Source organism: Podarcis pityusensis (assembly GCF_964106645.2).
Source record: "Podarcis pityusensis genome assembly, chromosome: 3".
Taxonomy (NCBI): domain Eukaryota; kingdom Metazoa; phylum Chordata; class Lepidosauria; order Squamata; family Lacertidae; genus Podarcis; species Podarcis pityusensis.
In genome coordinates, this window is record NC_138026.1 from 96,892,775 (window position 1) to 96,907,089 (window position 14,315).

The window sequence follows — 14,315 nt, forward strand, 5'->3', positions numbered from 1 at the left end:
TTGTCGCCTGCCTTACAGATGTTTTTATAGTTGTATGCTGCAGATTTTTGCAAAGTGGCTTGAATGCCATGGTTGGGCACACACAAAAGAAAAAAAGAAACACTTTTTATGAACCCTGGTTCCATTAACAGGTTCAGAATCTAAATTCCCCCCTTCCCCCAAAACATAAGGTCTGGAAATTAATTCATCACAGCCCCCGTTCGTCTAAGACTCTTGTTTTTCTGCTGCTATCTGCTGCTGCCTTTAAAGGCATTAATAAAAAAAAAGAAGCTGCAAGGAACTAAAATTAGCCTGTTGGGATCACCTCTGATGGGAACGTTCTCTCTCTTTGTGTAAACAGGAGTATCTGTTTTACAGAACGGTTGCATGTGCATTATTTCTGTATTGCACCTGTATAATCATATCTGACTTGTGTTATACAGACTAACACACTAAATCAATTTTACATCATTGGATTGTTGTTAGTCTGGTTTTACTGCAGTATTTTTGTGTATCACCAGGGATTTTCATTGTTGAGTCCAGAGCCATTATGAGAAAGACTTACGTTCTTCTGTATGTATAAATTTTGTAAACAATTGAGTTCAACTATTTTTATCTCCATTAATCCGGTATGACTGCCAGACACCTTTTTGTACTATTGAAAGTCTGTTTTTAAATAAAAAAAATCTATGCATGCATGCTATTTTGTACCCTAATGTATATTCATATCAGAACATAAGCTTATGCTTGTCGGTTTTGTTTTGTATGGAACCGATTGACTTTTGACAGTATTTTTGCACTTTCCCCCCTTTTCCTTCCTGTTTTTATAAAGTTTTCTTCAGCATTAATAATTGCAATATTTTTTTTACTCCTTACACTACCTTTGTGTAAATACCTGCCTTTTGCAGCGAAAGAAAGTTTTGCCTCAAGCTTTTGTTTTGTAAGAGACTATGCTTAGCCTTCATATTATGCAATAAAACTTTTTGCCCTCAAAATTCTAGTGGTCATCTTATTGATTTGAAGACAACGGATGGGATATATTTATTGAACATTGTAACTTCCCTCATTATAGAGTAGGACTGTGTCCATCTCTACCAGCCAGCATAATATATGACTGCAAAAAATGGGAGGGTTGCCATGCACCTGTGAAAGAAGGGATGTGTTACAGCATTTTCTCAGTGACGGGGAATGATGTCAATTTAAATGCCTGGTCTGATACTTTGGTGCAAAGCAAGACCAAGTATCTCCCAACATTCTTGATGGATTAGGCCATGGGTAGGCAAACTAAGGCCTGGGGGCCAGATCCGGCCCAATCGCCTTCTAAATCTGGCCCACGGATGGTCCTGGAATCAGCATGTTTTTACATGAATAGAATGTGTCCTTTTATTTAAAATGCATCTCTGGGTTATTTGTGGGGCATAGGAATTCATTCATTATTTGTTTTTTCACAATATAGTCCGGCCCCCACAAGTTCTGAGGGACAGTGGACCGGCCCCCTGCTGAAAAAGTTTGCTGACCCCTGGATTAGGCAATATTACCCAGGTTACACCGCAATGTCACAGTGCTTGCAGGATGACAAATGAGTGCAGTGAATTTTGCACAATAAATTTGCATGCTGGGAGGTAAGTGATGCTTGTATGTTTGTAGGATGTATGTTCAGAGGATGGGTGGGGGAAGAGACCATGGCTGCTAAGCTGATCTACTGGAATATTAAAAAACGTAAAGTGCCTTTGCAACTTCATTTTGTGTGACCTGCACACAAAGTCCTTAGCTCACATGCTATTTCCCAGTTCACACACAATGGTAGTAGTGACTAGTCTCAAAGCATCACAAGGCTGTAAATAGATTACAAAATAAAAAGACACCCTCCTCCAACTGTGCCATCCAGCAGGGTGCATATGGATCCCTGATAGCAATTCTACACTCTTTTATCTAGCAGACATCTTGACGTGATGAGATAGCAAAGGGTAGCAAGTAAATAGATGATCCTATTGCTTTTCCTTTGCATGTGTGCCTAAGGTACAGCCACTACTCGAGTTAGTTCCAATTGCCTTCCATTTTAGAATTGCACTGTTAGCACCCTTTGTTTGGAGTTTGGTAACACTGTCCCATCCGCTAGCAGCAATCCGATTCACAGAAAGATTTTCATCAACTGCTGCATCCCAGCCATAGCAAGCATTTGATTAAAACTCTGCTATCTGAAAGTATCAAGACATGGCCCATCTGCTTGGAAATTATGTTTCATTGACTAATTTCATTTCCTGTAAAACATGTGCTTCAGGGCCTTCTATGGACTTGTTAAGTGTTAGCTTCCAACTGTTCGTCCTTATATTTTGAAGTGTGAGAGTTTATGGCAGTACCTTCAGAGGGGAGGGGAAGCCTGGGCAGTACTTCTGTCCACGGCATGCAGTTGGTCTGTACTGCCTCTGTGCACTAAATGCTGCTACTCATGAGCACAAATAGGGCAGATCTAACCATTTAACTTCCACACAGACCCGTTCCACACACAACCTGTATGTGGAGCTTCAGCTGCTCAGTGGAGGGCCCTGGACAAACATGTGCACCTTAAGGTGTATCTTGATGCACATCATCATAATGCTTGCTTTCTGCAGAAGAGGAATGCCTTCTTAAGGGAGGAGGGGGAAATACAGAGCCTCATGCCTATCCAAAGCCATTACACATGGCCATGTGTATACAAGACATAAACAACAAAGCTGAAATCCTGAGCACATGCACCTGGGCATAAGCCCCACTGAAAGGAGTGGGACTTACTTCGAGGTAGACGTGCATAGGATTTCACTGAGAATTTATGCTGCTGGCATTCATTCATTCATTTATAGTTTATCCAGATTCCATAGAAGCACATCCTTTCAGGTAAGTTCCACTTACGATGACTGCTCTGAAAACATCGCCAAGTACAGAAGCCTTCAGGTTTTAAATGGAGGGAACTTTTATGAAGCCTCTCAGCCTAGAGGACATTAATATGCAACACTGGAAAAAGAAAATTTCCACACACATGGAGAATCACAGAGGTGGAAGGGAGCTTTGAATTTTATCTCATCCAAGCTCCTACTCAGTGCAGGATCAACAATGGAGGATGAAATGACAGCATCCATGACAGACGGCTTTGTCAGCCTCTGCATAAATATCCCCGGCAAAATAATAAATAATAATAATAATCTGCTCTACTGCTGAGCTGCTCTCTTTTCATTACCTCCACTGCCCGAGGCAGAAATGCTTCTAAGTACCAGTTGCTGGAAACTGCAGCTAGGGAGAATGCTGTTGAGGTCAGGTTCTACTTGCATGCTTTGCAAAGGCATCTGGTTGGCCACTATGAGAAAAGGGTGCTAGACTAGATGGACCACTGAGCTGATGGAACAGGACTCTTTATGTTCTTAAGAAGTTTCTCCTAATGTTTAGCTGAAATTGGCTTCCCTGTATTTTCCACTCTTTGGTTCTAGTCCTGCCCTTTGGAATCTTCCGCTTACTATTTTGGAGCTGCTAAGATTGGGCTGCAAAGCTACCGTATTTTTCGCTCTATAAGACGCACCAGACGACAAGACGCACCTAGTTTTTGGAGGAGGAAAACAAGAAAAAAAATATTCTGAATCTCAGAAGCCAGAACAGCAAGAGGGATTGCTGCATGGTGAAAGCAGCAATCCCTCTTGCTGTTCTGGCTTCTGGGATAGCTGCGCAGCCTGCATTTGCTCCATAACACACACACACATTTCCCCCTTCTTTTTAGGAGGGATAAAGTGAGTCTTATAGAGCAAAAAATACAGCAATTGACTGGAACCAGTTTCTTGGATGATACTGCATCCAGTTCTTACCAAAGAACAATAATAAAGTCAACCCTACATCTCTCCTTATTTCTGAAGATACGTAAGACCCCAGAAACGTGTGCTAATACATCCATACACAATTTGCAGGGAACAGTATGTTTCCATTATCCATGTTGACATTGTTATCCTAAGCGTGGACACACAGTGTTAGAAATGAATAACTGGAGTCAATATATGCAAGAGCTAAGTTTGTAACTAAATTTTGGAGTGCAAATGTTACAGCTACAACAAACGTTGCAGCTACAACGAATATGCCTGCAATGCATTTTTTGAAAGACAAAGTTCATGTCACAATAAGAAGGAAAGCAATCAAGCAGGCTCAAGCAAGGCTGTCCCATTTTAATTAATTGCTTTGCATGGCTAAGATACATAGTACATTAAAATCTGTAGAGAAAAGAATTGGTCATCTCTGCACATGATCAATCAAAGGCATTAGCTGTATGAAACCGTGGCATTTCCTTAGTGGGGAAAAAGCATTCAAAATTAATTCATCAAGGCTCAAGATATTTCACATCAACCTCAGAGAATGCAAGAGGTAAGGCCCGGGTGCACCACATGTTTGTCATTCCAATTATTTTACAGAAAAGCTTTCATCCCATGTCAATTTTCAAAGCACTCCTGAAGTTTCCATAGCAAGGCTTTTAAAGAAAGGTTGAAGGATTGCATAGATTCAAAGACTCAGTGGGCCTCTAATTCCTTTTTGATCTCTATAACGTATGGATGATCTTTCCCATGTGCTATCTCCATGATGGCAATTGCCTGCGAAAGAGGGAGAGAAAAAATACAATTGATTCAGACAGCCTTGGTTTATGAAATGTTCTCGTCAGGGATTCCAAAGAGTCAGAAACCTCTGACTGGTTTTTGTCCCCTTAAATGTACCCAACTGAAAACAGCCCATTTGATTGTAAAGAATCAAACCTTATTATATACACAGCACCTTTTGATCCTAAGAGATCTCCAAACTCTTTTGAAAGGCACAGACAAGCAAAAAGTTAAACGACATTGTATCTGCCTTTCTGTTCTAAACTTAGCCAGAAGATGACTCTCAAACTGAGCTGCTTCAAGCAGAATTTGGGCCTGCTTGTACTCGAAAGCAAGATGGAGTCTGGATGGTCAATGGGAGAGGGTGATGGTTTAGCCATTAACTGGGATGACCACAACCCTCCATGTATCTCCTCCAGCATCGCCCTTTGCTGGTCCTCCTGTACCCAATTTCCCCCCGAATTTATGATGCAACAGCCACAGCATTCAGAAAGAAGTTGAAGCTTAGTTGCCAAGTTGCCTGGAGGCGACTTACTGGGATCTGCATTTCAAGCCTGTGTTGCACTACTTTGGTCTTCAACTCCAAAATAAAGTTTGTAGCCAAGGCTGCAACCCTATACAGGCAACGACCAACTGACATGCAACTCTGACCGCATGCATCACGGCAACCCGGAAGTGGCTGGAAAAGGGGGTGGAGTGAGGCATAATGGGATGGAGCAGGCTTATGCGTGCTCCATCAATGTACATGGGGATCAAGAACAGAACCCCCGTGCAAATCGGTCGTTGCCTGTACCCACTTACCTAGAGTAAGTTCTAATGAACTTAATGGGACTTACTTCTACATTGGTATGTACAGGATTGCACTGTAAATTAATACTTTACATGCTATTTTGAAATGGTCCGCCTGAATCCTCCTTTTGATGCTGCACACCTGTGCAGCAGAAGCATGTTTTAGCCATCCCTAACTTTTTGAATTAAGGTAACTAAAAAATTAAGGAAGCTGTGCACAGCAAGCCTAGGATTCACTGGCAAAGCTCAACAACACCATTTCTAGGTCAATGTAGAAAATCCAGCTGTTTTTTCCTTCTTTGCTTTAGGGCAGTGGTTTTCAACCAGTGTGCCGTGGCACCCTGGGCTGCCTTGAATGATGGTCAGGAGTGTTGTGGGCAACACTGGCCTCTGTCCCTCTTTCTTTCCTTCCTTCCCTCCTCTGATGCCCTCTTGCGTCTCTGCCTCCCAAAGGCTTGCACAGCTGTTTGTTGCGGCATCCCTGGCTATAAGATCCCCAGGCGCCTCTGGGACTGGTCAGGGGGTACTGGTTGCCAGAAGCTGAGGCAGCCTCAGAGAAAGCAAGCAAGCAAGCAAGCAAGCAAGCAAGCAAGCAAGCAAGCAAGGGAGGCCAGCCAGCCAGCCCTTGCTGTTGGGAATGGACAGACAAGTCCGAGGCCCCTGTGGGGCAGTGTGAGGAGGCACCTCTCTTTGGGGCAGGGAGGGGCAGCTCAGAGACCAACGGTGGTGGCAACAGCTGTCCAGAGGACTCCCAAGGAGAGGGGAGGGGAGAGGAGGCTTAGGGATGCCCTACCAACTAATGCTCACAGGTCTGTCAGTATAGAGAGGGCTCCACAGCAAAGCCCTTGCAAGGTGAAGGTGAGGAAAGGGAGGCCAAACCAAAACCCTCCACAACCGATCAATACACTGCCTGCACCCCCACCCCACCTAACAAGGTTTTCCAGCTACAGGGGAAAAAATATTTTGACTACCATATGCACTAACATTCAAGATAGCTACTGAAATGCAATCTGCTTTGTGCCATATGCCAGCTTCCATCAGAGCCAAGAACATTCAGTTTCTGAACAGCTCTTGATTGTACACAAAACCACAGAAACTGAGAGTGACTTTTCAGTGACGGATCCTGTTGGGAAAACCGTGTGTACCAATTAAATTGAACTGCTGGTTGCTGCCACCTTAATTGAAGGAGATTCGGGGCATCAAAGGTAGGAGCAAAAGTACTATCCATAGATTTGAGTTCTAAAATAAACATTTTGGAATGGGAAGAGGACTTTCATTTTGCCAATTCAGGAAGATGTAGAAGGTGGCTGGAAAATTAAGTACTATAGCAATGCAAAGGCAGTTCAGAATTTCTACCCAAGTGAAACATTTATATGCATGTCATAAGGGCATCTAAGGGGCTAGGAGGAGAGGATACCTTCTTGAGAGCCTTAACGCCAGCAGGTCTGTTTTCCAGGCCCATGTAAAGTCTCCCCAGTTTCAGCCACATGGAGGCCACATTGAGGGAATATAAAGGATAATGTTTACTGCAAAAAAAGAAAAACAGGAACAACATCTGCTTTCACCAGAACTTGAAACCTCAGTTCTACAAAGTTTGTTTGCAACAGCTCGGCAGGCCAAGACACACATCTTGCTCTTCCTTTTATGCAATTATTGATAATGGTTGATTTACCATTTTCTTTTTAAACACGTGTGAATTGTACAGGACAAACATAAAACAAATTGCACAAAGAATAAAATACTTTGTAATAATAACATTTATCCATTTACTTTTAATAAATCAAGGAATTGTGGCATAGCTGCATGTGCTCTATTCTGCCACTATTCCATTCTATCAAAGTGTTCCCTTCGCCTTTCCACTCTGATCTCACAGGGTTAGTTTATTCAGACATAACCCCACAGGCATATACTTTGCTCTCTTAGTCTTCAATGGAAGGAATTATTGGTGCGCTCCACTTTTATTTCTTTTTGCTAACGCATTCCGGCTGTTGCCAACATATACACACACGGTCAATTTGTGATTGTCTTATGAAATGAACTTTGGTCAAATGAGGCTCATACTTTTGCAGGGCAAACTACACACTTAGACCAGAGATCAGGTGAGCAGAGGGGCAACCCGAGAGCAATCTCGCAGCTGCAATGTCAGCATGCCGCTATACTAGTGCGGTTGTGCAGCCAGCCTAAACAAGCTTAGAAGATCAGTCTCCAAGCCCCCCCACCAAAAAACCCAAAAAACCTAGGCAAATCACCGGGGTGATAAATCAAATTTGGGCTCCAGGGGAAGAATGTGCCATTGTGTTTTCCCAGTCACCGCTCCCCACCAGCTGATCTATGACTTCATACTGGCATCTGATTCAAAGGGAGATGTTCGTTTACACTCCACAGCTGGAGAGAAAATTATGCCCCGAGATAATTCGTTGAGCAGCCTTGCAACTGGCTCACACACAACGGTAGGGTGTGCCATGCCACAGTCTCTGGGCTTAACATGCTGCTGGTAGTGCTCCTCTCTGCATGGGCTGCAGGGCAATGTTTCCAACAGAATATAAAAGAACACAACAGAACCTCAAACATTAACAGCTTCCCGATACAGGGCTGCCTTCAAATGTCTACAAAAAGTCATAATTATTGATCTCCTTGATATCTGATGGGAGGGCGGGCGCCACTACCGAGAAGGCCCTCTGGTTGTTTCCCTGTAACTTCACTTCTCGCAAGGAGGGAACTGCCAGAAGGCTCTCGGAGCTGGATCTCAGTGTCCAGGCTGAATGATGGGGGTGGAGATGCTACTTCAGGTATACAGGGACGAAGCCATTTAGGGCTTTTTAAAAAAGTATTTTTAATTAAAGATTTCTTGGTTTGGCCAATTAGGACTTTGAAGGTCAACACCAACAGTTGGATTTGTGCTCAGAAACGAACTGGGAGTCAATGTCAATCTTTTAGGACTGTTGTTATATGGTCCTGGCAGCTGCCCCAAGTCACTAATCTAGAAACCCCATTCTGGATTAATTGTAGTTTCTGAGCCATTTACATTTCCTAGAGAAACGTACAGTTTTTGCACTTCTCCAAATTTTCTACTTTTCCAGCAGAGAACAAGTATCAATATGCATATATTTTGGATAAAGTATGTTCAAAGATATGTATTTAGATAAAAATTGCCACGCAGATTTAACCCCTCCTCCACTGAGTGATTTATCTCGGTAGATCAAATCTAACCTTGCGGGGGGAGGGGAGACATTTTATCAACTAGGATGATTCTCCTGAATCACCAGACAACCTACTTTTAAAAAGTGCTAACCAAGTTTCATATAAAAATTGCACCTGGCAAGGACTATTTTAGAAAAATTCTAAGGGGATTTCCCATTTTCCATCACACAGGAAGGAATACCTCTAAGATTATGCCCGTTGCAACACATACTTGTATGTTCCTTCTCCCATTCAGTTACAACAAAATGCTTTCCTTCCCCCCTCAAAGCTACCATTTCATTCATATGGAGATTTAAATAACATTAAACCTCACACAATCAACTAAGTATTCTTCAATCAGCTGACAGCCCCGCTTCCGAAATATGTAAATAATTCAGGAGTTGGTTTCTTGGGATAACAAGCACATAATTATCTTGTTTTGCTTCTACCTGCTAGGCTTGGCTTATACAAGAAACAGTCATTAATGAGATCAGTTCATTGAAATGGAAGGTGAAGGTGTGTTTGGGTGGGTGTGTTTCTTTAGAGACACTTTGGCTTACTACATCATACAAATTACACAAAAAAATTCAGGAACGCTACCTGTATGGTTTGATAATCTTCTGCCCGTAGCGCAAAGCACCCTCCCAGTCTTGCATGTACAGACAGACTCCCATAGCCTGGTACATCATGTGCAGCATGTAAACATTGCTCTCGACAAACACAGCGCCCATCTTGTCCAAGCTAAGCTCGCAAACCTCGAGCAGTTCACTTGGGGGTAAGCCAAAAGTTAAGGAGAACAGAAAGTAAGCGGGGAACGAATGCCCAGTTATGACTCCAGGGCTACACAGCTGAACACCTGTTCCTTAAAAGTCAAGTCTTCTTAAGCAAAATCACAAGCGTTCCACACAGAAACGTATAGCCCTGCTCTGTTGCAGAAACACACAAGTTGGAAGGGACTTAAGAGCTCATGTGGTCCAAGTTCCTGCTCCACTCCAGAAGTGCAATGCAGGATGCAAGAAAGACATTCCTGGGCCTCTGATTAGACAAAGGAAGCCCAGTGTATCTGGAGGCACTTTGCTCCACTGTTGTATAGACTTTTCTCCTGAGGTTTAGCTTAAAAAACCTGTTTCCTTGCCATTTCCACTGCTCTCTAGGAGCATCAGAGGATAAGCCTGCCCCATCTTTGCCATGACAGCCCTTTGTATTTGTTCCTAGCAGATGGCATTCAGAAGCAAACTGCATCTAAACATTATTGTTAGGTATCTTGGGTGGAGGTCTTGAGCTCAGATAGCTCAACGGTCAGGTGGTGGACTCTTATACCCAGGCATTTGAAGGAGCACATAATTCCATCTTCTCCCACATGATGTTGTAAAATCTACATGAAACTGCTGGCTAAGACTGTTAATGGAATTGGGGGAAAATATTATCAGTCTTAGTCTCTCTCTGGCATTTTCATCAGCTCCCAGGAAGGTTCCGAACCCCTATCTGGGATCAGTGATAAGACAATGGAGGCAAACATGAGGAAACGGAAGCCCATCGAGACAGAGGCACTGTTGGGTGGCAATATTCAGCTTGCTTTGCACTGGGTTGCATGCCCCTCTGAAGCATCAGATATGGAATGAGAATGAAGCATGGACCCATTTCCATTCCTGCTCAGACCCACAGATTTCCAATGAGGGGGCTCCACTGCACCGGAGGCCTGACCTCCAGCACAAAGCTACTGCCAGGATAGGACCCTGAAATTTGTTGGACCCTGTACCAATTCAGCTACTAGAGAGGAAACCCCTCTACATTGTCGACTCTGACTGGAAGGAAGCAACAGGGCTCCATTTGTGGCGGTGACTCTGTTACTTTGACCATCCTTGGGCCGGGCTAGGATTGCATTACCCACCTGGAATCACCCCACAATTATGTAAAATAATCCCAAAGAAATGTTAAATCAGTGGAGGGTCTCGCACGCACCTACTGAGTTAGACTAAAGAGCTTTGCACGCTCCCTTTCTTGCATTGTTGGTCAAAAAAATTACACTCCAGAGCAGTTGCAAATCACTTTTTACCTTGCTTTACTGCAGCTCTAAGGGAAACCAAACCTACTTGCTGGAAAAGAAACTCTGGGCTTGAGAAACGAAACAAGGGGTGGGGGGGGGGAGATGAGAGAGGAATACAGCAGCCTGACACTGGGGAATTGCATTTTTGGACATGCCTCAACAAAATGAGGCTGCTCAATTGAATCTAAAGTTCAGCTTAAACAGAGAGCACAGATAAGAAAGAGAGCGAGTGAGAAAGAGAACACCAAAGGATATATTTGTAGTGTTTGGCCCTCCTGAATTCCTCAATCACATTTCTGGCATATTTGATCATATCTCGCACTGCTTCTGCTGATGGAGGCTCGTTCAGCTTGCGGATTTCCAGTTTATCTTTGTCCTGAGGGAAGAGTTGCGAGAGAGTTACAAGGCCTCCCCCAGCTCCGAGACAAAAAGCAGATCCACACAGAAACCAACAATAGCTGTGCAAAACACACACAGCGAGAGAGAGAGAAAGAGAGAGAGATTATAGGGATCTGTTAAAAGAAGAGAACTTAAAAGCATGATAAAATTTAACCAGGGTTTCTCACAGAGGACATGAGGGTAGCCCTGTAGCATCTGCATGGGTCCCTGACTGATTATCTCCAGGGGTAGCTCTCTGGCGTTGGTGGGCTCTAACTCCCATCAGCCAGCATGGCCACGTTGGTCAAGGATGATGAGAGTTTCAGTCCAGCCACATTTGGAGGGCACCCTGTTGCCTACCCACGTCTTCCACACACTGTTAGGGTGATAGGAAGCTCCATTATACAGAGTCAGTATTCCCTATCCAACGACACTCTAGGGCTTTAAGCAGGAACCTTTTCAAGCACTGCCTGAAGATGCCACATACTAAAGGGGCTGCTTTGGACCCTGGATGGCGTGAGACTCAAATGCTGCCTGTCAGAAGTGGGTGGAGCCACTGTGCTGAATTCCTGGTGGGTGGGTTGCTGCTGCTTGTATGGGGAGGCCAAGGTGGGGGAGAGGTTGGTGCAGTACGAATGCACCAGCAGGAACACCAGATTGGCTCCGTTGGTGCATTTGCACAGCGGCAACATCCCTCCCGGTGACCCACCTTCTGGGGAGCTGGCATGGTGGCTATTCCCCCTCCCCCAGCAAGCTGCTTTCTGGGACATGTTCCCTTAACACACACACCCTTTCCCCAAATTTCTCAGGTTAATGTCTTGATCATCCCAAATGCTGCATCTGCTCTCTGGAGAGAGGGAGAGATTGTGGCAAAGCTTTATGGGGGGAACAGGGGGTAAGACTGCGCTCAGCCACAGCCCTACTGCAAGGGTGTCAGCGATTGGCTGGACGATGAGGAGTGGTGGGAGGCTTCAGTTGGAGAACTCCCTCAAGAAGCCTCAGAAGAGGAAGGCTCGAAGCCTGGGGGGTGGCGGTGGGACACTGAAAACAGGTCAGAGGATGAAGGGGGAAGGCCAGAAGGGTTGGATGTTGATGCTTATGCATTAAATTTGTATACTGCCCTATACTCATAGAACAAGCAACAGTGAGAGAGAGGAAGAGGAGATGGAAAGCACTGCAGACATAGGACAGGCAGCTGAGGAGGCGGCAGGGGGTGAGGCTGCAATAGATTGCAGCAGTCCTACTATATTCATCCCTCCTCCTCCCTTGTCTCCAAGGGCACGGAGGGCCTTGAATGTAGCAGAGCAAAGAGCACAGGGGGAGTTTAAGTCTGCTGGGAAAACAACCAGACAGAGGGGAGACTTAGGAGGCCCAGACTGTCAATTCAGACAACTGATTTACTGGGGGCCAGTCTTGCCCATAGGTTTCTCTGTCTGTATTCTGTTCCACTGAATAAAGAATCAACTTTACTGCTCACCTCTGAGTCTCTGCGCTGATGTGCAGCTAAACCAGCTCTGATAAAGAGTAACCAACATGATGGTTCTTGGGTTCCTCTTCCCACCAGCCTCAGGGAACATGGTCAGTAGTCAGAGATGGCTGGAGCTGGAGCCCAACGGGAGTAACTAATGTGGAGCCCACTACTCCCGCAGTCTAAATGGTTGACCTTGAATAAGCCAGACACAGCTGCACCAATGGGAATTGGAAGCAGGAGGTAAGCCATGTCACAGATCTGCTTTAAGGACTCATATAACAGGCACAATATAAATATTAGATGGTAATAAATGATGATGAGGTAAAGAACCCAAACAAAAAAAAATGCTATGCCTTTGCTATAAAATCGAGCTATAAATCTAAATAATAAATAAAGCATGTGCACTCTAATAAATACAATCACCTTTTTTTTAGTAATGCACTCTCTGCAATCGCAAGTGAAGAAATAGGAATCTCTTAATCGATCATTCCTATCTTCTGTGGGATATAGCAGGTCAATGTAACTGGTAAAAATCTGGAAAAGACAGACGGGTAATATAACAGCAGATAGGTATTAAAATGCTACAGGTTATACATAAACATACACTGATCTACAAACTGGTTGCAGTGAGTGGCCAGAAACTTGCTGCATTTCCACAATGCGCCAGGTTTCAGGGCTAAGTCCCAGGAAAATACAGCCCAAGTTCAGTTTGTTTACCACTGATAGAATCTGCAGGTTTTAATGGCTGAACATGTGTCAGTTTAAAGTGGGGAGGAGCACACACAACATCCCTATCCATGCCTGCTCCATTTCTAACTCTCTGAAGAGGGAGCCTAACTGCATCCAGCTCAGAGGCCTTCCTGCAGTTAGGAACCTGATGTTCCTCATGTTCCCTGGAGAAGGTTCCAAGCCAGGGGTCAGCAAACTTTTTCAGGATGGGGCCAGTCCACCGTCCCTCAGACCTTGTGGGGAGCCGGACCCACCATCTCCCAAAAGGAGGGGAGAGAAGGGGAAGTTCCACTGCACAACCAAAATTTTGTGCGTCAGCAGATCAATTTTGTTTGATACCACCAATACTCTTGTTAATAGATGGAGAATAGACTCCTTTGGAAGATGGTGTACTTTAAGCAGAGGTTGGCTGGCCATCTGCCATGGATGCTTTAGTTGAGATTCCTGCACTGCAGGGGGTTGGACTAGATGACCTCAGGGTTCTATATCATGGCCGGAATCTTGAGATTTGTTTTTGTTGGATTTTGAATTTTGCTGCAAGTCTGAACACAGAAGGGCATATAGGCAGACACATTTATTCTAAGCCTCTTTGTGGATGCAAAAAAGTAAACAGCCACTCAGTTTGCTTTGGCTAGCAAAGTATCTTATCTGCTCAGAAGAAGAAGCAAAAGCAGAAGCAGAAAACAGAACTCCAAATACACAAATACACGCAAACTCAAAGAATTTTCTTCCGGTTATAAAATAAGACAGTAAGTTTCAAATGCTGATCTTAAAATTTCTCACCCAAAATATAATAAAATTAGAAGGCTACAAGGAAAACCAAACATATATCTGCTCCAGTGCCAACGCATGGTTTTCCATCGAGCCTGCTCTTGTTTCTGTGCATGTGTGTCCTTCACCTTCTCTCAACATGCCCAGGGCAAGTTGATTTTAGTTTGCAGTTGCTTGTTTTTATCCTACAGTGAGTGCATCTCAATTGCTTTTCTCCAGGCAGAAAAAATGGGAGCCAATCTAAACACACACGCAGACACACAGAAATCTTGACAGGTTTCCCATGCAGTACCCACATTGAGCCAGAAGGTGGAGGCACAGGCCACGCCACAGAGGACAAATCTGTTGCGCTTCTGCGCTAATTGAA

General features: G+C 44.2%; 1 protein-coding gene across 1 annotated transcript in view; it reads right to left on the reverse strand.

Moving 5' to 3' along the window:
- Positions 1-4,140: 4,140 nt before the first annotated feature.
- SMYD2 (SET and MYND domain containing 2) overlaps positions 4,141-14,315 on the reverse strand; it is a 36,624-nt gene continuing 26,449 nt past the window's right edge. The window contains exons 8-12 of the mRNA XM_081000582.1: positions 12,872-12,982; positions 10,855-10,975; positions 9,153-9,327; positions 6,790-6,898; positions 4,141-4,580 (exon numbers count right to left, since the gene is read on the reverse strand). Coding sequence (XP_080856708.1) covers positions 4,500-4,580; positions 6,790-6,898; positions 9,153-9,327; positions 10,855-10,975; positions 12,872-12,982 — 597 coding nt within the window. The 3' untranslated portion in view covers positions 4,141-4,499. The remainder of the gene's footprint in view (positions 4,581-6,789; positions 6,899-9,152; positions 9,328-10,854; positions 10,976-12,871; positions 12,983-14,315) is intronic.